At 41.0% G+C, this 24,179-nt stretch overlaps 2 protein-coding genes across 2 annotated transcripts; one reads left to right on the forward strand and one right to left on the reverse strand.

Annotated features, from left to right (window-relative positions):
• Positions 1 to 7,978: 7,978 nt before the first annotated feature.
• On the reverse strand, positions 7,979 to 12,172 carry mrps30 (mitochondrial ribosomal protein S30). Its single transcript, XM_085785998.1, has 5 exons — positions 11,510 to 12,172; positions 10,961 to 11,106; positions 10,669 to 10,774; positions 9,126 to 9,302; positions 7,979 to 8,545 (listed from the first exon to the last, which is right to left on the reverse strand). The coding sequence occupies exons 1-5, from the start codon at positions 12,144 to 12,146 to the stop codon at positions 8,283 to 8,285; spliced, it is 1,329 nt and encodes a 442-aa protein (XP_085642124.1). The 5' UTR covers positions 12,147 to 12,172; the 3' UTR covers positions 7,979 to 8,282.
• Positions 12,173 to 13,024: 852 nt separating this feature from the next.
• Positions 13,025 to 21,087, forward strand: LOC146981057 (selenocysteine insertion sequence-binding protein 2-like). The gene is made up of 18 exons (XM_085785999.1): positions 13,025 to 13,214; positions 14,313 to 14,428; positions 14,538 to 14,682; positions 14,774 to 14,849; positions 14,935 to 15,149; positions 15,236 to 15,320; positions 15,418 to 15,515; positions 15,950 to 16,096; positions 16,227 to 16,316; positions 16,417 to 16,518; positions 16,621 to 16,759; positions 16,928 to 17,094; positions 17,182 to 17,311; positions 17,406 to 17,589; positions 17,708 to 17,928; positions 18,165 to 18,319; positions 20,186 to 20,384; positions 20,525 to 21,087. The coding sequence occupies exons 1-18, from the start codon at positions 13,206 to 13,208 to the stop codon at positions 20,650 to 20,652; spliced, it is 2,406 nt and encodes an 801-aa protein (XP_085642125.1). The 5' UTR covers positions 13,025 to 13,205; the 3' UTR covers positions 20,653 to 21,087.
• The last annotated feature ends 3,092 nt before the right edge of the window (positions 21,088 to 24,179 follow it).

Genomic DNA, 24,179 nt, shown 5'->3' on the forward strand with positions numbered 1-24,179 from the left:
TGGCTTGAGTAGCAGTAGACATGATGGGATAACATTAGTGTTGCAGTTCTCTGCTGCTGTAATTGTGGTGGACATACCCAAATTAAGTTAAAAGTGGATAAATAACAGTATATGGCTCACTTCACTTCATCTGATTGTTTTGAAGGCAATAACCTCTATACAAGACATGATGATGTGTGCTACCATTTGATTTAAAATTAAAATGACTCCCAAGACGAAGAAAAAAAAAACAACACACTCAAACAGCCACTCATGTGATAGGCCTACATACAAAACAGTGAGGTCCACTGTGGGTTTTTTTTATGTTTTGAATGCATTAAAACCAAGAGAATAGTTTTCATTGTACATGTCTAATCTGGAGAATAAAGAGAAACAGAAAGCTTGTACATGCGTCTACACCCACTTTCCCCCCTGCACTGTGAGCTGTGAGCCCCCATTGTCTCCCGGCTCCTTGGGCACAGCCATGAAGAAACAACATGCTGTCTTCTGTCATGTATTGTGCGAATGGTGAAAAAAAAAGAAGGCATCCTTGAACTTCCATACAAATGTTGCTACTGCTGCGTTGTACTGAAATTATACAGCAGTCTCACCTGAGGGTTTGCAATGTGAGTTATGGCTCAACAACGTGTGAATGCGGATATAGATTACATGCATATGTGCAAGGCCTTTACTCCATATGTCACCAGCTTCTCTACGATGAACTGGTGATCTTTCCATTACAGTCGCTGTAGCATAAGGAACCACTGGTATTTATATCACTATGACCTTTCTGGAGGTTACTGTAACCAGACAGAAAATATTTAAAATAACTTAAAGCTGTTTTGCAACGTGGAGACTGAATGAAGCTCAAGAGGGGAAAAAAAGTTAAAAAAAAAAAAAAAAAAAAAGCATTACTACAGTTAGAGCTGAAGACAAAGCTTATGAGGAGTTCAGACATGTTGGGTGAGTCAGTAGTTTTAGTTTGAGTCAGTCAACACAACAGAATATTAATGGTTAAATGGAGATGGTATGAACAGGCGGTTGTAGCCACGAGCATGTTGTCGAATCAGAGGGACAGCCGTCGCTTGAAGACATGGCCGTCATAAGCCCCAGTTGTCTTAGCTTGTCAGGTTGATGCTATCATGTATCAGATATCAGTTTTCCTTCTTAATCTGTTTTATTAGAAAAAAAACACATGCCAATACATGAATGCAAATTCAGAAAACGTCAAACACATCAAATAGACAACACACGTACTGAAAATTCACACAACACATTAGAAGTGTTTCCAATAGGGGACACTCAAAAGTGATGGACCTGGCTGGGACTTCTTATAGGCCCAGTTGTGATTTGAAGTTAAAAGCACTGAGAAAATCAATTTTTATGTTATGCACTTCCTCAACGCCATGTCTCCGCCTGAGAAGACGACGATGCAGCGTTTCCTCAGACGAAGCAGCGTCTATAGGACCTACACATTATTGAAGTTAATCTCTTGATACTGTGACCTCAACTCTCTATTAGCAGAGGTTAGTCGGCAGTTTGTTTTGAGTTTGGCTTAGTATTGGAGCAAAGCTTAACCCTCTGTCCACTGTCTCACATTGGTAAAGGAGGCATTAGGCGAATCATAGCAGTGAAAAGCTTGTGTCTCGCAGGAGATTTTTGTTAAAACCATCTCATAATCATTCATATGGGAATCATATTAGTTTGATTCCTTGAAGACGCCTGAATTGCCTAGTAGGATTGCCATTACTTCCTTTAAAGGGATAGCTCAACATTTTTGCAAATTGGCCCATTGCCATAATCCCTTAGGAGTAGGTTTGTTACCTTTAATTGTTGGTGCAAGCTATTTTTAGAACGGCAGAGTAGAGCCGCAAGCTGCTCAGAGCTACGCTACGGAGGCTAATGGGATTTCTTGGTTTCAAACTCATCAAATACACAATCCAACAACTCTAAAACACTCTGGTGGACAAGTTGTGACCTGCACATTCACCACGCTATGAGATAATAACAGAACGTTATGAGACGGAGCTGTTTTAGAGGTAAATTCAAAACCGCTGATGCACCCTACAGGTACTCCTAAAACTAGGGATTATGGCAATGGGCCAATTTGCCAAAAATATTCAACTATCCCTTTAATCTAATGGTCCTTTGTAGTTTGATTGAGTCTATTTGCATGTAGGAACGGTAATTGTGAGCCAAACCTTAAGCAAACTTCTCATAGAAACCACTGCCACCTTTTTTTTTTTTTTTCACACTGCCAAGTGTGAATTTGATGAATTACATCTCTGACTTTGTAGCGTGTTTGTGTATTTGCATGTGTTGTCTTAAGTTAGAGTGAGTGGAGCCCTCAGGGCCACTGTACAAATAATGCAAAGCGACCATGATGTGTGAGTGAAATATTGGTTTGTTATTGTTACTTAATGAGGTCAGCTAATTAGGATTCAGCCTCATGGAAATGTGACAAATCTTTGCCAAAACATTTCATTCTGAACCACACTCATACACAAGGAGATGACGACTTTTTTGTTGTTGTTGTGCACAAGGGGTATAAGGTTAATGTATATGTCTTGTCTAGGGTGTGTCTGTACGAGGAGGCTTCAGTAACAGGATGACGGTCAAACAGTATCACTCTCACATAGGGTCAGATGCCACATACTCTAAATGTCTCTGTCTATTTGATTTACGGTTTGAATTTTGCAGTCATATGCAGATTTTACATACAGTAACAGACTCTATACTATACTAATGATATCGCACAGTCTGATCTAATTGTATTATATTCAAACTGGTTTAGGTCTAATGGGTGAGACACGTTTGATGGAAGAGCCATTTATCTCACTGTCTTTTTTGTTGTTGTAATCTTTTACTCTCAAATACTGTTTGTATATTTTATCAATGATTAATCACACTTGCTGCTCTGAGTGGCTCAATTAAGATAGCAGTGTCAACAAGTTTATACAGTGGGGATGGGATTAGGACAAACAGCGTCACACCATCACTCTCCAGGACGAGACACAGTTTAAACATTTCTTTAAAAACATTCATTTAGTAGTCAAATTAACATCAAATAATCAAGTTGGCATGAAGCTAAAGCTCAAAAAGTTCACCTGGATTTACAATATGAACGTGAAAAAAGAAAAAAAAAAAAGGAAAATACAAACATTATGCATGCAATGTTACAGTACGTTCAACTCAAACTTCCAAGTCTCGGTTTGCCTACTATATGCATTTGTGTCACTGTACCTGCAGCTTGTGTGTGCTTGTGTTTCATGTAAAACCACTGAGTCGGAAGAGACTCAGTGGAGCAGGTTTGTCAGGTCAAATAGCTGAAGGGTGAACGCAGCTCATCGATTCAAACCAAAAGAGTTCTGGATGTTTTTAAGTTGTTTTCTCTTTTTCCTTTTTGCAACATCTGAGAGAGGGTCGGACGCATCACAATCCACCGTGACCCTAAAACGCTAAAACACAAAGCAAAGTGTTGTCGCCGCAGGACCAAGTGAACCCGAGCTAATTGTGTTTGGAAATGTGGTGCCTCTGATGCCAGAATTAAATACAGTCAAATCTGTGGCGTGATGATGGACAAACCTCCCCACTCTGTCTCTCTGGTCTGTAATGGATCTGAGGGATAAACGGAATTTGCCCAGAGCCATGCAGATGTTGGAGGGGAAGCTGTTTTTTTTTTTTGCTTTGCTTTTTTAAAATATTTCTTATGCTAAGTCTGATGTGTGCAATTGTGAAAGTGAAAGACGAATTCGCTCAGACATGAACGATTAAACCTATAAAACAAATAACTGATGGAATTTAAATAAGAATAAAATAGTCACAGATGTGTATCAGGCAGATTTATGAAACGACAGAAGTAGAGGATGGAAACCTAAACATAATAGCGTTTGTAAAAGATGTGTGTATTTGAGTGTGTGTGTGTGTATTTGTGTGTGTGTTTGTCCACTGGGGGGTTTTCTGTTGTCAGAGGCGTGTTGAGGCCTCTCCACAGTTTAAACAACAAACACAGAAACACTCTTCCTATCAGCTGCTCACAGAGAATCACCCTCTTTAAATAGACGCATGAGCTTTACCTGTGGTGATCTAGGTTATCACACACACACACACACACACACACACACACCATGGCACACACTGGTATGTTGTTCATCAACAAACACCCCTCCCAAGCTCGGCTCTATGGTTACCGCCCCAGTTCCATCAGTGCAAACGCACACACATGCACACAGAGTCAAACACTGCCCTGAATAGTTATTTTTAGTTTTCAGGTTTTCACACTCATTGTCTCTGGAGAGGGAGGGACACGCAGTCATCATCAACACAGAAATACACGCTGGTATTCTTTTAAACTAAACAATTACTCTCTGTTCAAGTGGCTTTGAACAAGATTATTTCCTGTATGATGACAAACTTTCAAAAACAAAGCACAGATTGTGTTTCATTATCACTGAGGGGGGGGAAAGAGGTCTGTTTTCGGTCACTTTTATTTGGTTTTCTTGTTTACATTTAGTGTATTTTCGTCGTTCTTTTGTTGAAATTGTATTTACTCTTTAGAGAGAGAGAGGGGACCAGATAGTGCCACTGTGAATGTTTTTTTTTTGCAGGCCTTTGTTGTTGGGAAAGTTCTTTAACGAAGAACAGACGATCAATTTTATCCCATCCAGTGATCGCCAATTGTATGATTTCATTTCTAATTGGCCAACATATGCAGCAGATTTGCATGATTCAGTGCTTCGTCGTCATGCTTCATGGCTGAGAAAAGTTTCCTGAAGTGTTTGACTCTGCTGCTGTTCTGGTGAAGACGACACCTAGTGACCTCTGACCCTCCTCACTCCTCATGGAGCCACCAACACTGCTGGAGGGTGTTTTTACCCAGTTGGTTTCATGACCCCCGACATTCCTGAATCCCACCAACTGCAGCCCACCCACATACACATACACATACACATACACATACACATACACATACACATACACATACACATACACATACACATACACATACACATACACATACACACATACAATCACATCACATCAGGCTCTTTAAATTATTAAATGAATGCATGCATTTCCCTGCTGTTATGCTGTAATAGCATACCGTTAGTAGCCTATACAGATTTGTAACAAGTTTAAAAGCATAAACTGACATTACGTAATTCCTTTAAACAGCCTATGTTTCTTCTTCTTTTTATTTTTAAAAAAAAATTCAGTTTGATTAAATTTGTTTATGTACATAATTCAATCTGTACAAACTGACTATAAAAGGCATGTAAACATTAAAGTAACTATGTATATTGCCCATCCAAAGAAAAAGTCACCACTTGGATTGAACTAAGCTAATAGTTACAGTAAGAGCCTCCCATTGGATAATTACTGCATGGATGATTAGAAGTTTTTATGTCTTTTTTTCCCCAATGAATAGACACGATGAATTAAAATAACCATCACAAATGATCAAAACAGTCACTGATGAAGTCGAAGGGACTGATAATAACAATGGTGGGGGGTAAAAGTGCGCCTGCTAACTACTTACCACTCTCCTCATGCGACTCATTTCTTATGTAAACAACCATGTTGGAAGACGCATCCTGTGGTCGTGGAGAAGATTGTTTATCGGTTTCAGAAGGGTCAACTTATTGGCATCAAGCAAATAAAACATCTAAGGAGATTACTGAGACTACTAAAAGTGAGTTAAGAACTGTCCAACTCATTATTAAAAATTGGAAGGACAGTGGGGAACCATTATCTTCAAGGAAGAAATGTGGTCCAATGTGACCAGAGAGTCCCCCATTGAAAATAAATCCAACATTGGACAGAAATACATGTTGTGACATTGCAGAAGCTTATTGAAACGATGCCACACCAAATGCGTGCCGAAATCAAAGCTAAAGGCGGTCCAACAAAATATTAGAGTGTGTGACTTCCTTTTTGGACGGGCAGTGTAAATTGCTTATTATTTTGAATGTGAGGTTATATCATTATTTAGTTTTTATTATGACTGTAGATGTGAAATTGAGCACTGCTACAGGGGATTAATACAGTATTGTGATCTTGATTCTGTTCATCCAGGTTTGGATTCATTCAGATCACCACTGGTTAAAATAAATAACACATATTAGTAAATGAGCCAGAGAGAGGTGGTTTTAAAACAGTTTTCTTTTTCCCAAATCATGCAGATAGTTGTGGAGTTGTTGCTGTGTGAACACAATAGCAGTTTGATTTCTTACTTGGTCATAAAAGTGTCAGTATCGAAGCAGCTACAGGAATCACATAGGTATGAGGCTGATGTCATGCAGCCTGAGGTGTAAAGCGAGTTTTACCAGCTGATTACATAACAACTGGACCAACATAATGTTACCTTAACTGGTCCGGCTCAGCGAGTGTTGGTTGTTCATCAGACTGTAAACCTGAATTTCAGTTCTTAGCAAAACTAAGATAAAGATGAGGGAAAAGTGCAACATGTGCCACCAATCACCACCCCCACAACCCCCGTTTCCCTCGTCACACACATTGACAGACACGCAAGCCACACATGCACAGACAGACAATGTGTGAGTGTTAATAAAGAGTCAGTGATGAGCGAGGCCACACAAAGCCAGCAGGACGGGGCAGGAGGAGGAGGAGGAGGGATGGTGGGGGGGGGGGGGGGCTCATCCTCAGACAGTGTGATGCCAGGGGCCGTCCAGTGTGTATTCATATCACAGAGCAGAGGGTGAAAGATAAAGAGAGAGCTGCTAGTGAAGGAGGGAGTAGAGTCATCGCGGTAATAAAGGCAACTGTGCTCAGGCATTATTCACCAGACACACACACAAAGACACACTTACACACACACAAAGACACACTTACACACACACCTCCCTCTCTCTCTCTCTCTGCATACCTTCAGCAGCTCTCTATCTCTCTCTCTCTTTCATTCTCACACTCTTTTCTTTGACCGACATGCTCACATGCACAGACATACACAAAACAGAGCACGTCGTCCATTTCCCTTCATATCAGCTGTTCTCCTCTCGGTCTGCCTGTCTGTGCAGACCCTCAGGGGGTTTCTCTCTCTCTCTCTCTCTCTCTCTCTCTTTGTCCCTCTTTCTCTCTCCTAATCTATTCCAGGAGCTTCCTCACATTTATTCTTCCAGAGCTGTGGCACTCAAACGCACTGTTCATTCACTGTGAACTGATTTCTGTATTTCTCTGTTCTTCTCGTCCTCGTGGTTTTGCGCGGCCATCTGCCAGCCGCTGCTTATTAAACAGTAATGAACAGAGTTCACTGGCAGCAGAGATGCAGTTGCTTTTTGTTCACCGATAATGAGTGTGTTTCTAATTATCTAAAAGGTTACATAACTGCGAGGAGCCCATGCTGGCAACTTTACATTACATACTGTACAATCAGTCTATGTTATAACTGATGTGATGAATAGTAATGATGGTTCTTCTTGTAACTTCACTGTCACTCATACTGTGGGAAGTTTGAGCGCTAAGTTTTAAAACTGTTCTCTGTTGTGTATCCGTTCACAAAAGCTCTTCTTTCTTTGTGTGACCCTACTCTTTTGATTTTTTTTTAATTTGCTTTGTAATAACACGTGACATCATTTTAACCCAAATTTGAGCTTGTACAGGTCTGGGGTAGACTGCCGCTCACTGTGATAGAAATGTATTGGTATCAGACACAATCAAGACTTGGTTTTGAGAGAGGGAAAACTAGTGGAGGAGTTAAATACTGAAAATAAAAGATTATTTGGATAAAAAGACTATTTCAGTGAATATAGTGCATGTTATTGTTAACACTTTTGGATGTTCAGTGAAAATTTCAACCTAATCCAGAGGAAAATGAATCATTAGTGAGTTGTACAGGACGACGGAAATGATAAATAAAAAAGAGCTCCACAGGTCAAATTTCAAAAATTAATGACTAATGAAGTATTTAGAGTCCAGCTGTATGTGGAGTTTGGTGCTTCTGCTTCGATTTAGTTAAATATCATGAGTCAGACAACACTGCCTTGTTTTTAAAGCATGATTTTATTTTTTGCATAAATACAGTTTGCACAGTAATAATAACAACCGGGGATGTGAGAGTGTTTTTTTTCCCCCCAGTACTTTGTTCAGCTTTCAGAGAGCTGGTCACCACAGATTGTTCTGCTTTTGAACATTACATTCTCATACAATCTGTCAAAACGTCCTCATTTCTGCCGAGTTGGCTCTTTTTCCTCTTGATTTCCTGTGTCCTCCACTGCCTCCGAGACAACAGACATTTTTCACTTGGTGGACAGACGTGAAGAAGAGACAAGACACACTGAAGAAGTCTACGACGGTTGGTTGATGAGGAACTGGACCAGCAGCCTGATGACGTCGTCGTTCAGACCCACCACCTCTCCGTCCTGCACCGTCTCGTAGAGTCGCAGGCTCTCCGTTCCCCACAGCAGGTTCTTCCTGGGGTTGTTGGCATCCGTCTCCACGGCGAGGGCCAACGTGTTGAGCTGGTAGCAGAAGAAGGAGAAGAAGTGGCCGTCGGAGATGACGGCCTGGGACACGAAAGGCCTGGTGACGTCCTCGTAGTCCCAGAAACCTACAGAGGTGAGAGGGAGGTATATGAATAATTCACATCAACATCTCCATCATGTTTTTGTCAATACTTATTATCCTGTAAAAAACAATAACTTCTGGTACGTAATCAATTAACCATTAAACATGATCTAGACTAAGATATGCAGTAGAACATGGGTGGATAAAGGCATGGATCAATTGACCAATTAAAAAAATATCATTTTAATTTTACTTAGCATCTGAATAACATCAGGTTTTCCAAACTGTTGGCTAAAGTCACACAAAAACAATTTCTAAGTTAAGTTACTGGCTACAAGAGACCAGAAAAATATAGATAAATAAATAATGGATCCATGTAAATGAAATCTTAACTACTTTAAAACTTTTATGTTCACGTAGGAGTGCTTTGCTATAAAGATCCCACTGCCACACCCTCTATATTTGGCTCTGATTACAGTTTCTTGTTGAATACATACATCTGGAATCACCTGCTGCATTAAATTATATTGTTTTAAAAGCTGTAAAATCACTTGATATGAGCTGTACAAAGAGATTTCATGTCTTTGTGTGTGTGTGTGTGTGTGTGTTTCTGGGTAACTCACCCTGGTACAAGGCCTGAGCTCCAGTCCAGGCGAAGAGGCTGGCCAGCCCGTTGGCTCGGAGGAAGACCTCCACCTGGTCGGACTGCTGCTGCCGGGACATCCGCTCCCTGTGGTACCGGTCAGGGACCAGGTGGAACTGAGTGTGACCGTAGCAGACCGGGTCTGGGAGCTTAGCGCCTGTTCACGAGAGGAGGGGGGGTGTATTAGAGGGTGAAATGTGAAATAATTTCTCTAATCTATTATCTAACCATCTGACTGACTAGGACTAGAACAGTTTGCATATATCTGACTGGACACGCAGAATGTTACACGCTGGCGCCCCCTGCTGACAATGAGAGGTAACTGGACAATGTGTGTCATGTCATGCAACTGGCACACCGCATACAGCGGGGAAAATAAGTATTGAACGCGTCAATAGACTTGCATGGTGAGCAGCATAGAGGCCATGGCGGTTAAGTGCACTACCTGCTACCTGCTGATTGTAGGTCTCTCTAAAGCTCTCTGATCCTTGGCTCTTGGACAACTCTTCTTAGTTTTCTTATGACTGTCAGAAATCTTGCAAGGAGCATGGCCAGTTTATGGTAAAATGTTGTTCTTTTTAGTTCCGGATAACGGCACTAACAGATAAAACGGTGCATTCAGACACGTCTGTAACCGATACCATCAGTTTGTTCTGCAACATAAGTTTCTGAGGGTCTTGAGAAGCTCTTTGCTTTTCCCCATCATGAGATGCCTCTTGTGTGACACCTTGGTGATGAGAAACCTTTTTATAGGCGTCAACTGGACTGAACCAGCTGATATAACTTTGCATTGATAGAGGACAGGATGACTTTGTAAATACTGACAGACTCCAGCTGCTTTCTTGGCTTTCCATACCTTTTTGCACCTCCTTTTCTTCATGTGTTCAATACTTATTCACTGTGTCATTTCACTTTATTACACATTTGTTTGGATTTCTTTGTATGTGTGCATTACTTGGGTTGTTGCCGACATCTGGTGAAAATTTCATGTCAGTAGCTCTATTAGAAATATATTTTCTGAGAAAAACGTTGACGCGTTCAATACGTATTTTCCCCACTGTACATGCACATGTAGACCCACCAGGAGTGATAATAATCGACATTAGGCCTGGGACACTGGGATTATCTCACCTGTGCAATTTCCAACATGGCTCATATAAAATAAAAAAGTCTCAGTTTATACAGAGACGTTCTTGGTTTATATCATATCCTTCATACGACTTCAATATGACGTATCAACAGATATTCTTAATGATTTTGCTGAGATGACTAGTGTGGTCCTGGTGTTAGATATGAAGAGTGTCTTATAAGAGCATTTCTGTGAACACCCTTAAATGTGTACAAAGCAAAACGGCTTCTCAATGTCAAATGTCTGTGATGATGAGGAATACACTGTTAAGTAGTCAGTAAGCTGTGCTTAACTATGCACACATGTAGTGAGTACACACATGAGTATGTAAATTTGGGTAGAATCCCATAACTGAGTTGAAGTGAGACACATTGGATGCGAGTGGTTGTGTTACCTGTGAAGATGTTGTTGTCATATTGTCTCTTGAACAGAGGCAACACATTGGGAGGAAGTGTGATCTCTGGTACTTCAGCTGCATACGACGCCTCCATCGGGGTGAACTGAGGGAGGACACAATGACAAGCAGAAATGCTATTATACCTTAGAGTTATTGTCATGTTATTTAGATGATTTGTTTCCCTCAATAATCTGCAGTGTTTCTTTGCAGGTTTGTCACATTTGAAAACGTACAGTTTCCTCTCAAAATATATCTGCCTTTTAGTGACAGTGTGGAAAACGGTCACTACCTGTGGCAGTTGTTGAGTGGTCCGAATCTGACAGAGAGGATGGTCATCTATCTGGAACCTGGTTGGCTCTTGCCGGCCTCTCCGGTGTCCCTTTGGGATGATCCTCTGTCCTCTCCTCCAGTAAAAGTGCACCCGGGGATTCTTATCTGATAGAGAGAGAAAATAAACATTATACTACACAATACATACACTTATGAAATGCATGATTCTGAATGAGTGTTTTGAGTTTTGTGGTAACGTCAGTGTATGTTAAGGCTGTAACTAATGATTAATTTCATTCATTTCACAATTTATTTCGAGTTTATACATACAAAAAATGTGTGACAAAAGACAACATGAACTGAAAACCAATTAAACAAACAGACAAGATCACAGACAACATAACTCCTAATAACAAAAAAGCCTGAAAAGGAGTAGCCTAGAGGAGGAAATGTAACCCCTACATACACATAGAAAAACTACAACTTTTCAATCCTGCATATAACAAATAAGGTTGAAAGGAAATCTGCCAGGTATTTTCATAGTGTATTCTGAATCATCCATCCATACCTAGACTGGACTGCAGGAGCAGTGGGTTGTATTTGGCCAGACTGTAGGTGAGCTCGGCCGCCAGGTTTCTGAGGAAAGGTCCGACCACCATCTCCTGGTTTCGATAGAGGAAAGTTTTGTGCTTCTTCTTCATCTTGTGCCAGTGCTCCTGTAAAATCACACGAGTGACCAAGGAGCGGATGTCCGCGAACGCACCATCATCAATCCCCGTCGACAGCACTGCGGGTTGAGCCGCTGCAGCCGACGGCGACCCCTCCTCCTCCCCGGGGGTTGGAGGCTCCGCCGCCGCCACCGGAGTGAATTTCTCGGGCAGCCCCGGGATGTACGCGGTCTTGGTGAAGTGCTGGTACCATCTGTCCGCATTCCTGGCGAAAGTCTGAGGGCAAACCACGAATTTCTCCCGCTGGACCCGAGTGAGGAGGGAGAGCTTCTCCTCCACCGGAGAGGCGCAGATCTTCTGTATCTGCTCCTCGACCTGCCGCCGCCGCGCCGCCTTGCTCTTGGCCGTGAGGGAGTGGACGACGGGCGGGTAGTTGGGCTCCTTAGCAGCCTCGGTGTGGGCAGCGAGCTGCTGCCGGTGTCTGAACGGAGGCAGGTTTCTGGGGAACAGCAAGGGCAGCCGTGTGCGGGCCGCCATGTTTCAGCTCTGTCTTCTTCTTCCTCCTCACAGTGACAGTGCAGTAGCGCCCCCTGCTGGACTGGAGCGTTGACAGTTGACTGATTTGGAATTTCAGAATAAAAGCCCTTTGAACCTTCAAATTTGACTGTATTCTATCTATGTACATTGGGATTCATATTTCTTAAAAAACTACCCGTTATTACTCAACCATTCCACCTCAGACTGATAATACTTGACCTCATGATGACACCCAGAAAAAAGCATTTCAGAATAAAAGCCCTTTGAACTTTTAAATTTGACTGTGCTCTTGGTTTTTTTTTTTGTTTTTTTTAACTGTACCGTTCCACTTCAGACTGACGTACTAGACCTCATCATGACCATAGATATAGAAACTATATCTATGGTCATGACACCCAGAGAAAATCAGGTCAATCTGATGTGGCATTTCAGAATAAAAGCCCCTTGAACGTTCACGTTTGACTGTATTCTGTCTACATTAAGATTCATATTTCTTAAAAACTACCCTGTACCGTTCCACTCGTTCCACTTCAGACAGGTACCTCGATGACACCCAGAAAAAATCAGACCAATCTGATGTGTCATTTCAGAATAAAAGCCCATTTGGCTGTATTCTGTATTCTGTCTACATTAAGATTCATATTTCTTAAAAACTACTCATTATTACTTGACCGTTCCACTTCAGACTGATGGTACTGGACCTCAGGATGACACCCAGAAAGAATCAGGCCAATCTGATGTGTAATTTCAGAATAAAAGCCCTCTGAACTTCTATATTTCACTTTTGGCTTGTAGTAACGCCGCGAGGGCAGAAGATGTCGCTGTGAGCTCTCTGGCCCGCCCGCGCGCACACACAATGTAAACATCAGCTGACGTCATCATCAGGCTCATGTCGCTGCTGCTATCAAACAGGTTGCTGCTTTAGCCTCGTTAGCTAACAACACACTGTTGTTGGCGCAGATAAATGCGGCGTCATCGTGACTGGGAGTTTGACAACGCGTGGAAAACATGAGCGAACATGCGGATATGTGACTGCGACTGAAATAAGCTGCATGGAAGATGGACAAGGTAAGTTACGGAAAAAAATACTAACGCAACAGGGTTGTTTTAAGCTAGTTAGCATGCCAGTCTGTCAAGCTAACGTGCTGTGATAGAAAACTTTGGTTGTTACAACCATTTAAGGTAGGTATACTGATAAAATAAAAGAATCCGCTGCTTTGACCACACAAATGAGCTGTTTGTTCAGTCGTTTGCCTAAAAAATAGGGTTTTGCCAGGCTACCAAAAAGTTATGAATGTATAACGTTAATGCTAGCAGGAGCCAATTAAAACGTGCTTATAGCTAGGTAACTGTACATGCATCAGAAGTCGAGCTGATTGAATCAATCATCAGTTGAAATCATGGTGGAAGTGATCGGGTAGTAAATAAATAAAATAACTTAAATTGGTAAATACACAGGGTTACGTGAACTGCAGCCAACGTGATTGTCAAAGGTCGCATTCATGCAGACTGTTGAGCAAACTCATCTGTTGTCTGTCAGCCCCCCATTATCTGTTTCTATTAAGTATATGTTAAACATTGTTAGGGGGGAAAAGGAAGACGGGAATCGAGAGTGTTAACAGGCCTAGAAATTCAATTCATTTAAACATGAGCATATGTTGCTACCTACAGGTATGTGTTGTATACACAGATAAAAGTAAACTTCAATTTGGGAAAACAACTCAGGGCTCCAGACTAACTTTTTTTTTTTAGTCACACTAGTTCACAGTGGCCCCTAATTTAAAATTTTAGTAGAGCAAGCAGAAAAATGGCAAATATTCATATTTCCTTTTCTTTCGTTCATGATCCTCACACACATTCGCCTTACACCTGCAATGACAGATTCCAGATTATTTGAGTCGCTCCTTCACATACACTGCAACAACAGAGAAAACAACAAAACAAAAAACTGCAAATTTGCACGCACAGTGCAAGTAGATGAAAAATTTACTTGCACTGTCTCAAATTTTGGGGGCAAAATGCTCTCATTTAGGGGACATCTGGAGCCCTGCAACTGTTTTTTCTTCTCTTAGATACCGGTATGTTCTTGAATTGACAAATCATATAGTTAACATAAATGAAGAGAAGTTTTAATGAAATAATGTGTTGTATTTTTTTGCTTTTCAGTCTTTTGACCCTAAACACCAGAGGAGACAGAAAAAGCAGCCAGCTGAGCCACACACAGCTTCGTCGCCAACTCTGGTCTTACCAAATCCTTATGTTTCCGACCAGTTTTCAAGAGGGTAGGTACATAATGTTACTTATCCTCTCCTGGTCAAAGTTGCCAGTCATGTAGGTCTATGTGTAAATTAATCAATCGCTCATTTGTGTAAATGTTGGATCTCTGTTAAGGAGCCAATCAGGTCTGAGCCCGAAGCAAGCAAGAAGAGGCGGAGACGTTCCGAGGAGTTACGGCTACAGCAGCAGCCGTCGTGTTAGAGAGGCCGGTGATGATTTCCTGCAGAGAGAAAGGTCCATACGGGATCCACAAGCAAAGGTTGGTTTCATTTTGAGCTTCTGAAAAATAAATCAAAATAAACTTTTCTCATGAAATTTATTTAAATAATTTGTATTCATCTCCACCACAGACATCAAACAATGTCGATAGCTCTTCAACACAAAGCAGAAACAAGGGCAAGAGCACAGTGGACTCACAGAAAAAAGGTAGTTTCACACTCTAATTACTCTAATCAAAGAAAATTAATTTTGTAGCTCACTTTTGTAACAATGTTTTGTATTTTATCCTCAGGTTTTAGGGGCGTCAGATCTGCCCCAAACTCTGCCGTGAGGTCAAAACCAGCGCAGACTGACATGGTCCCATTTGAAGTAAAGATGGCAGACTTCCCAGAGTTGGCTGGCGTTTCACTGGGTAAAGCAGGTCCTCCTCTTGTTCAGAAAGAGTGCTGGGGTCCAGCTCCTTCACCCACAAGTCCCCAAACGCAAACGCCAGCATCTGCCTGGAAGGTGAAGTAGCAGTTTTGATATCATAAAAGATATAGAGGTGAATGTTTCACTAACAGATTTATTCTCATGAATTTGGTGCTGAACAGGTTGGAAAGAGAGAGTCCCCAGCTCAACATGAGTCCCAACCACGTAGCACTAATGCAAAGCCAGACTCTCCTGTCATCTCACCAGGTGGGATGAAACTTCTTGTCCATCGTCTTCCAGTGACCTAAAGGTAAAGGTAAAGGTAGTAATAGTGATGTTATTTGTCCCTTTTTTGTGTGAACAGGCCAGGTGGCGGTGACGTCCTGGGCTAATGTCGCCTCCCAGCCTCCGAAGAAAGTCATCCCTAAAGAGAACAACGTCAGCAGCAGCAACCCCACGCAGGTAGATTATGAATGTCATTTAAAATCTAAATAAAAGGTCAACTTTTGGCTAAATTAGAAGGTTTCTATCATTAACCCTGTTGAAGGTGAAATCAGAGAGTTTCTCTGATGAGTTGTGCTTTTATTTTGTGGAAGTCTGTTATACTTGTGACATAAACCAAACTGTACTGCACCATATGACAGCATTCTGCTCTGTTCATGCTCTTGAGTAATTTACGTGAAAAATTCAAAGTGTGTGTGTGAAGTGTTAAATAGAGCAGTGCTGAATAAGCCACAGTGATGTCAGCTTGCTGTAGAAATGAATAATTTATAATACAGAACCTGACGTGTGGCTCTTTCTGTTGAAACAACCAACCACCTTCCTAGTTAATAAGATAAACATTTGGGTTTTTCTGTGTTGTATTTTCTGTCTCCTCATTTTTTACATCTGATCAGACAGAGGAAATGGCTGCACAGCAGGAAGAGGGAGTCCCGGGGAAGAAGAAACGGAAGAAAAAGAAGAAGAAGGCTAAAGGTGCTGGCGAAGATGCAGAGCTGGAGTCAGAAGAGCAGATAATTTACCAGGAGCCTCCAAAATTTGAGGTAAATACAATTGGTTCTGTATTCTAATGCAATTAAAGAAATAAAACCAATTTCTTAGCATTTTTGAATTTAAATTTCTTTAAAATGTTGGATTGAAAATGACTTTTGTTCTCTTTGTTTTGCCAAATAGGATGAAGAGGAGTTTCCAGGCTTGACTCCTGCTTTCACTAGGACTGATAGATTGATAAGCAACATCAATGCAGCAAAGCTATGCAATGAGGTATATTCATAGGCTTTCACACAGATGGCATCAATAGGTCAAAAGATTGTCACTAAAATATACTGGATAATAATCAAAATCTGTGTTGCTTTTTTCGAAGGAAACCCAAAGAGAAGAAGGTCAGCACCAGTCTGCTGACCAGAACAAGGAGAAATCATCTGCAGCAAAAGCACTGACCACAGAGACAAATAAAAAAGCACAGGTTTGTATTTTCAGATTACACTGAAATACTGTACATCATCTTTTAACACCATCCCATAGAAAGCCTATTTAACGCACATTTTCTTGGTCTCTTTATTTCTAGAAAGCTGAAAAGCCGGCAGCCGGTGGGAAAAAGAGCAAAGTTCCTGTTCAGCTGGACATCGGAAACATGTTGGCCGCTCTCGAAAAGAAGCAACAATCTCAAAAAACCAAGCAAGACGCCAAACCAGTCATTCTCTCAGGTAGGTTGTTGTAAGCATCACTGCTACACGTAGCTCCCCACTTCTCTCCTTCTTTGATAACAATATTTTTAAACTTGCATTTTAGCTGACTGCACTCACTTTCTTAGGATTATTCTTATTCGGAGCATAGAGTACGCATTTTTTTAAATCAAAATTATTTCTTTAAAGTTGGTGGAGGACTACCTGTGGTCCAGAAGCAGCCGTTGGTGCAGAAGAAGCTTCCCTGGCAGCAGGACAGAATTGCACACAACCCTCTGGACTCCACCAGCCCCCTGGTGAAGAAAGGAAAGCAGAGAGAAGTCCCCAAAGCCAAGAAACCCACTCCTCTTAAGAAGGTAAGTCCACTCGCTTTCTGTAGAACAAACACATTACATTTACATTATATAGATATATATTTTCTTTGGTTCTTTTACGATCCTCAGGTCATTTTGAAAGAAAGGGAGGAGAGGAAACAGAGGCGTTTGCTGGAGGAGAGAGGTCTGCTGCCTGAAAATGAGCTCGAACCTGCTAATGATCCTGCAGAAGAGGAGGAGTGTGACACAAACGCAATAGGTCAGAGAAAGCAAAAGTCCTGTGGGAAATAATCGCAGCTGTGTAAAAAAAAAAGCTAATATTTGATCTGCATTTTGTGGTTTTCAATTCTCAGACGAGGTTGAAAATCCTCCAGAGGAACTTGACGATCCGTCTGAGATGAACGACACAAACGAGGCACTGAAAGAGGAAGATGAGATAGAGGCCACCAACGATGAGATCATAGAGCAACAACAAAGCACCTCTCCTGTACCCTGCCCAGTCAGCCGACCCAAAATCCACAGCCGCAAGTTCAGAGAGTAAGGCCACGGAAGCTATTTCCCCTGTTTGTTATCTCTGTTGACATGTGTAGTTTGTATTTCCGTGGTTGTTCTTGTCACATTTTTTTGTTAACGTATGTATCGTTGTACGTGTCAGCTACTGCAGCCAGATGCTGAGCAGAGACGTGGATGAGTGTGTGACAACCCTGCTAAAGGAGCTGGTTCGTTTCCAGGACCGCCTGTACCAGAAGGACCCCATGAAGGCCCGCATGAAGAGACGGATCGTGATGGGACTCAGAGAAGTCCTGAAGCACCTCAAACTCAGGAAAGTCAAGTGTGTCATCATCTCTCCCAACTGTGAACGGATCCAATCCAAAGGTACTATATCCTTTTTTTTTTTAAATATCATTTGAGAAGTTTGTCTTAATTCATGTCAATCTGTGCTTCAAAATGAGAATCCATCTATCAATAATACAATTTAGTTCTTATTTGGGCATAGTTTGTCTTTAGTATTTTTCATTTCCATTAAAATCAAGCTCAGCAACTAGCTACCGACATCTGAATGCTTGAAGATGGAGACACAGACGTTTACAGAAACGTGTTTATATTCACAGGTGGCCTGGATGAGGCTCTCCACACCATCATCGACACGTGTCGTGAACAGGGCGTGCCATTCGTGTTTGCACTCTCCAGGAAAGCTTTGGGTCGCTGCCTCAACAAAGCAGTGCCTGTCAGTCTCGTGGGCATCTTCAACTATGATGGTGCACAGGTCAGGTTTAGTTTACAATCAATAACTGATCAGCCAGATACTCTGGAAATCTGCAACATAATACACTGCCCGTCCCAAAAAAAAGTCACACACTCTAATATTTCGTAGCTTTGATTACAGAACACATTTGCTGTGCCATCGTTTCAATAAACTTCTGCAATGTCACAACATTTATTTCCGTCCAGAGTTGCATTAATTTTTCAAAGATTCTCAAAGGGGTTAAGGTCTGGAAGATGATGGTTCCCCACTATCCATCCAGTTTTTAATAATGCATTTGACAGTTAACACAATTTTAGTAGTCTCAGCAATCTCCTTTTATTTTTTTATTTGCTTGATGCCAATAATTTGTAGCCTGGCTCTCGCCAGACCCTTGTAGTTCCGCAAAGCTACGCCAGAGGCGCTACGCTCAGCTTCACACAAGGGTCTGGACTCGAGGCCAATGCAAAAAATAATGAACCAATCAGGATCGCCGGGCGGGACTTTCTGAGGTGTGACGTAGCGCTGAAGTAGTCTGGGGCCGTTGACTCGCTGTTTTGGTAGGAAACGGATCCAGGGTGAGAGAGACAGACCTTTCCTTCAAAATAAAAGCACCAAGCTAATAAAATGCGGTAAAACTCTTTGATTTAAGGAATATAATTTACAAGAAAGTCCCCGAGCCATTAAGTTAACATTTTGCTTTTATTGTATTACAAGTTAATGTTTATTTTATAAGTTTTATGTTGGTGAACACTTTTATTTTGGTGAATTTGGTGATTTCGGTATCCGCTACAGACAGGAACCAGAATGCAGACGAAATTCGAGGTAACGGACACCAGGCTCTTCGCTTGTCTGAAGAGCCTGGTGATGCGAGGCTACGCTGAAGCGACTGTTTGAGTCAAACAACAATGGCGGCTCGCAGTGAGTGGCTGAAGTAGCACGTCATTCAAGATAACGGACAAGTGGTTTATCCAATCACATACAAGATTTTTTTACAAGGCCCCGCCTTCTGAAATGAATCGCCTATGGAGCAGTCCCAGACCCTTGTGTGGAGCTCAGCGTAGCTTTGCGGAACTACAAGGGTCTGGCGAGAGTCAGGCTAAATAATTTGACCCTTCTTAAACAGATTAACATATTTTCCACGACCACAGAATGCGTTCTGACGTGGTTGTTTAAGAAATGAATCTGCATCAGTTAGCGTTAAATAAGTTGTTGCCAGCTGAAACATAATCATCCATGCAGTAATTATCCAATGGGAGGCTCTTAACTATTAGCTTAGTTAAAGCAGAAGTAAGCGATCCGGTCGTTTTGGCTAATGCTGCGTTCCAGGCAGGCTTTTGAAACCGTAAATTACAGCTTCAAGTCACAACTTACAACTTTGTAGCGTTCCAGGCAACCCACTCGTGTTTTTCCGACCTGTTTTACCGGTGAAAGTCACTATAACGGCCACTCGTAACTTCCGACCCGTGAACTCGTACCAGATCGAACTGGTACCACTTCACAGGTCGGAAAAACACGAGTTACGAGTTTCCTTGAACGCACCATAACAGTCCTCGTCCCTACGTCACCACATTCACGGCGTCCCTTGGCTGCACACACAGCCCTGCATGCCGTTCTCTCTCCTCATTGGATAAAAACTGTAGGATACGATAAATGTTTTCTCCTCGGCTCAGAGCAGAGCAGAGTGACTGACAGACCCGTGTTTCGGTCCAAACACTCTATGTAAGTGATTGCTGTTGGAAGATATAACTATTTAAGACTTATATTAACACAAATATATCACTTACTCCTGCTTTAAATCCAAGAGGTGACTTTTTTTGAGACGGGCAGTATAAAAAGTTTTTTTTTTAAAAAGAAAAAAGCTAAATTCATTGTCTGTCTCATCCACAGGACTACTACCATAAGATGATTGAGTTGTCAGCTGAGGCCAGGACGGCGTATGAGGTGATGGTGTCCAGCCTGGAGCAGACAGACCAGACAGAGGCAGAACAGACGGCGAACACAGAGGAGGAAGAGCTGCAGATCAGCAGCCTGGAAGAAGAGGCTCTGCCCATTTCTGATGCCACACAACCAGAAGAACCAGAATATAGTAAGATCCAGTCCGACCTGATACAATTGAGTCAAAGCTATAATTTGGGGATTTGCTTGATGAGTCACATCAACAAACGTTTTACCATTGAAAGTCAAATTGAATTCAAATAATCGTCCTTTGTCTTTTCTTCTTTTTAGTAAAAATTTGGAAGAAGATGTTGGAGAAGGAGTACAACCATCAATTTTTGAACTTTGAGGAGCAGCTGAGCTCCTTGCATTTGGACAGTGAATGTACTGATAACACTGATGAAGATTTAAAGAGTTGACAGTGGTAAAGTGCTCTGTGCCTAAAATATGGACCCACCTGTGCTCATCATCACCAGCAGAGGAAACTAGGATGGACTTAACTCCACATGCAGAAGAACATGTGGTCGTCAGCCTGGGGATTCTGTCAGGAAATCAATCATGTTGCCAGTATTTGCAGTGAATTGTGATTATTTTTTTGATTCATATTTTTGTGTTTGAGTTCAACATGAATGGACAAAGCTGTGTACGCCGGTATATTGAGCGTGTATGTGTGAGGGGCCTTATAAACTGGAGAGGTTAACCACTGACTTACTAGGACCAAAGTTGTCACTTGAAGAGATCCCACAATATGAATTAATTTTCAGCTCTGTTGTCTGTGAACGTACCTTTGACGACGTGTAGGAGTTTATGTTCTGAATGTGTGTAAAAAAAAAAAATATCAACCAGTTGTTGAGAAAAGAAAGAAAAAAGTCAGTTGTTAATTCTTATTTTAGACTACAGCTTAGTAGCCACTGTGTTACATCTTTTTGGTTTTCTTTTAAAAGTCAACCTCACCTCAACGGGAACAATGGAGAAATAACAGGAAATGAGGCAACAGAGGAACGGTGATATGCAACAGAGAGCTGCAGCCAGGCTCAGGTCAGCATATTATTGGGTTAAAATAAGGGTCAATAAGATTATAGACTTGTGAAATGATGGTTTGTTTATCACCCTCAGCAAAACTATAGGAAAAATACACTGCATGAGAAATTTAAGTCTGTGAATGAAAAGAAAACTCCACACTGCATAACAGCGTTAGACATGCACACATCCTGCTTTTCACACTTCAATGTGAATTTCAATTCTAATTCAGTTACATAAAACATATGTTACATATTATTCTTAAAGCATGCTGCTTTTTCTGTTAGTATACAGGAAGACAATATACTAACGTTAACAAGGAACAACACAACACTTAGCTCTTTGAGATTCCTGGGATGCTCCTTGTGTTCTTGTTTACTCAAACAGCGTGTAAACTTGTTGACCCTTATTGACGCCCACAGCCTGAAATCCCCGGTCCTCACTGACACATCTAGGTTCAGTTCAAAGCTTGAGCTGCTTTGCTATGCTTTGATCTTATTTTACATATAATGTTCTTTTTACATTTATGTCAAAAGTTTTGTTTTTAATCCTGATTGCACTACATTGTAGAGCCTGTCTCCGATAGAACAGGTACTACACACGATATGTAGGACTGCCTGTGATTAGGTCTTTTAATTAACAGGAGGATCAGCAAAATAATGAGGAACGTTACCTGCTGCTAAATCATCTCAATGAAATCTTGTTTTGTGAGTTTTCTGTTGTCAAACATTGTGAGGGGAAAATGAAATGAAATGGTGTGATGACAAGTGACAGTAGTCTAAAGCGCTGGATGACAATCATCTTCAAAGAAGCAATAAATGACGGAATCTGAACGGGGAAAATTAATTGAGTGAGACTGAAAAGGACTGAAATTATGATTTTACATTTCAGAAGATTTATGTACAGGACCAGTCAAACGTTTATATGATTATCAACTCTGATGATTTTGAATTTGAATCTGATGATATAAATATTTCATTTGTGGAAAGGTGGTGCCGTGTCCGATGTGGTAAAGAATGTTTATGTTCAGAAAAAACAACCCTTAGTGACCTTGTTGTCTTGTTATTTGGAGTTTGTATGTCTGTATACAACTGGGCTCATCAGATGATGAAGACCGGTACAGTTCTACACCAACGTGATGTTGTAGTTAAAGATATATTTTCTGATTCAGCTCTTTTTTATATATCACTGAAAGCTGTGTGTAAGATGGAGCATCAAAAGCAAGATGGAAAATTAAAAATATAATTTTTACATCTAATAGTCACAGACAGTTGTGGTTATTTAAATAGGAAACCAGATCTGAGGAGAGTTTAAGCTTTGCTCATTTTTTTTTACCCAAAGTAAATGTCAATGTAAAGTGTCATTTACAAATCAGTGTTTACTTTGAGTGAATGGGTAATAATTATGAGTAACAGTAGCAGTCAGACCAGGCACAATTACAAGAGGAATCCAAATATATCACATAAACAAATAGTCAAATCTAACCACCTGATAGGTGAAAGAACGGAAATTTGATTGATTGATTTTGTTGTTTTTATGTTAATAAAAAATCTTGAAAAATATTTTAATTATATCTGAGCAGTCACTTTATGCAAGTTTTTTTTTTTCTTTGCAAATAGGAAACATCCTCCATGAGATATGTTTTAGTAATTTACTTCCATAAATGAAACAGAGACAAAAAGCCTCTTCAAGTTCCTGTCCTTAACCTGAGGGAGGAAAAAGGTCCAGAGTTGAAACTGCACTATGCAAAGTGCCACACAAGACCAGACAAGATGCTTAAAATGTGCAACACAAACAAACGGTCTGCTATCCAACCACTACATCCTCCTCCTCCTTCTTCTTCTCACCCTGAATGAACATGAAAAGTATATTATTGCATCTTTTCAAATCCAATGTGCAATGTGAAGTGGCCTGTGTTTGGCACGACATGTGAAATGTTTCATTTCCAACATGATTTATTGTCCCAAAGTAAAACTCTAGGATATAATTTATTACTGTAATATCAAACTCAAATACATTAAACTCATCATCATTTTTTGACCTTAAATAACATGGAAAAAGAATATTTTCAAGACATGTGCATCCTCTTGGAACGAAACTCGGTGTCAAATGAGGTAATTCTTTAAAAACCTGTTGCACCCTCATGCAAAAATAGATATTGTTAATGGTGATTGGACAACCGACATGTCTATGTGCCATTCTGCGTTTACTCCCACTACAGCCATGCAATGACTGTTTATGTGTAGGTTGAGTGTGAGTGCAGTCTCCTTCTTGTGTACACAGCCCAGAGAAACCAGAATGACGAGAATTTACCTGAGGCAAAGGCACAAACACACGGCATAGCCCTTTTTTTTCTCCATCACTAACTTTTCTTTACCACGCCTACTCCAACCATCACTTTGGATATTGTGTATAAAAACAAAAAATGTTCGACCTTTTGGCGGAGAAGTCAGGAGCTCATCAAAACAGAATTTATAACAAATGTTTTAAGATTTCACTGAGTGAACGAGTGGATGATTTGAGGATCAGTGGATCACCCTCAAGACACCCAGAATATCTGTCGTCTATCTTGGTAGCTGTCAAGATATTTCACAGCACCACATGTTAACCCCATGATGCAGAGGAAAGGTCAAAGGGTCATAAAAGCCAGCTGAGGTCTTCCCCTGGTGACCGTCAATGTCCACACTATATGACACGGTTATCTCTCCAATACAAATAACAAAAATATATAATATATATAATACTTAAAGGGATAGTTCACCCAAAATTCAAATTTCAGAGTCCTCCGTGCCTTCTCTGAGTTACAGCGGGGCTCGGCGCAGCACTGCATGTCCATATGATGGTTGCGAACGGGGCTCACTTTTCTTCGTCCAAAAAGACACACCAAAAAACATCCAAATACCTCCATACTGCTCATCTGTAATGT

This window comes from Trachurus japonicus, chromosome 9 (genome assembly GCF_045865225.1).
Source record: "Trachurus japonicus isolate A0001 chromosome 9, Traja_1.0".
NCBI classification, from domain to species: Eukaryota; Metazoa; Chordata; class Actinopteri; order Carangiformes; family Carangidae; genus Trachurus; species Trachurus japonicus.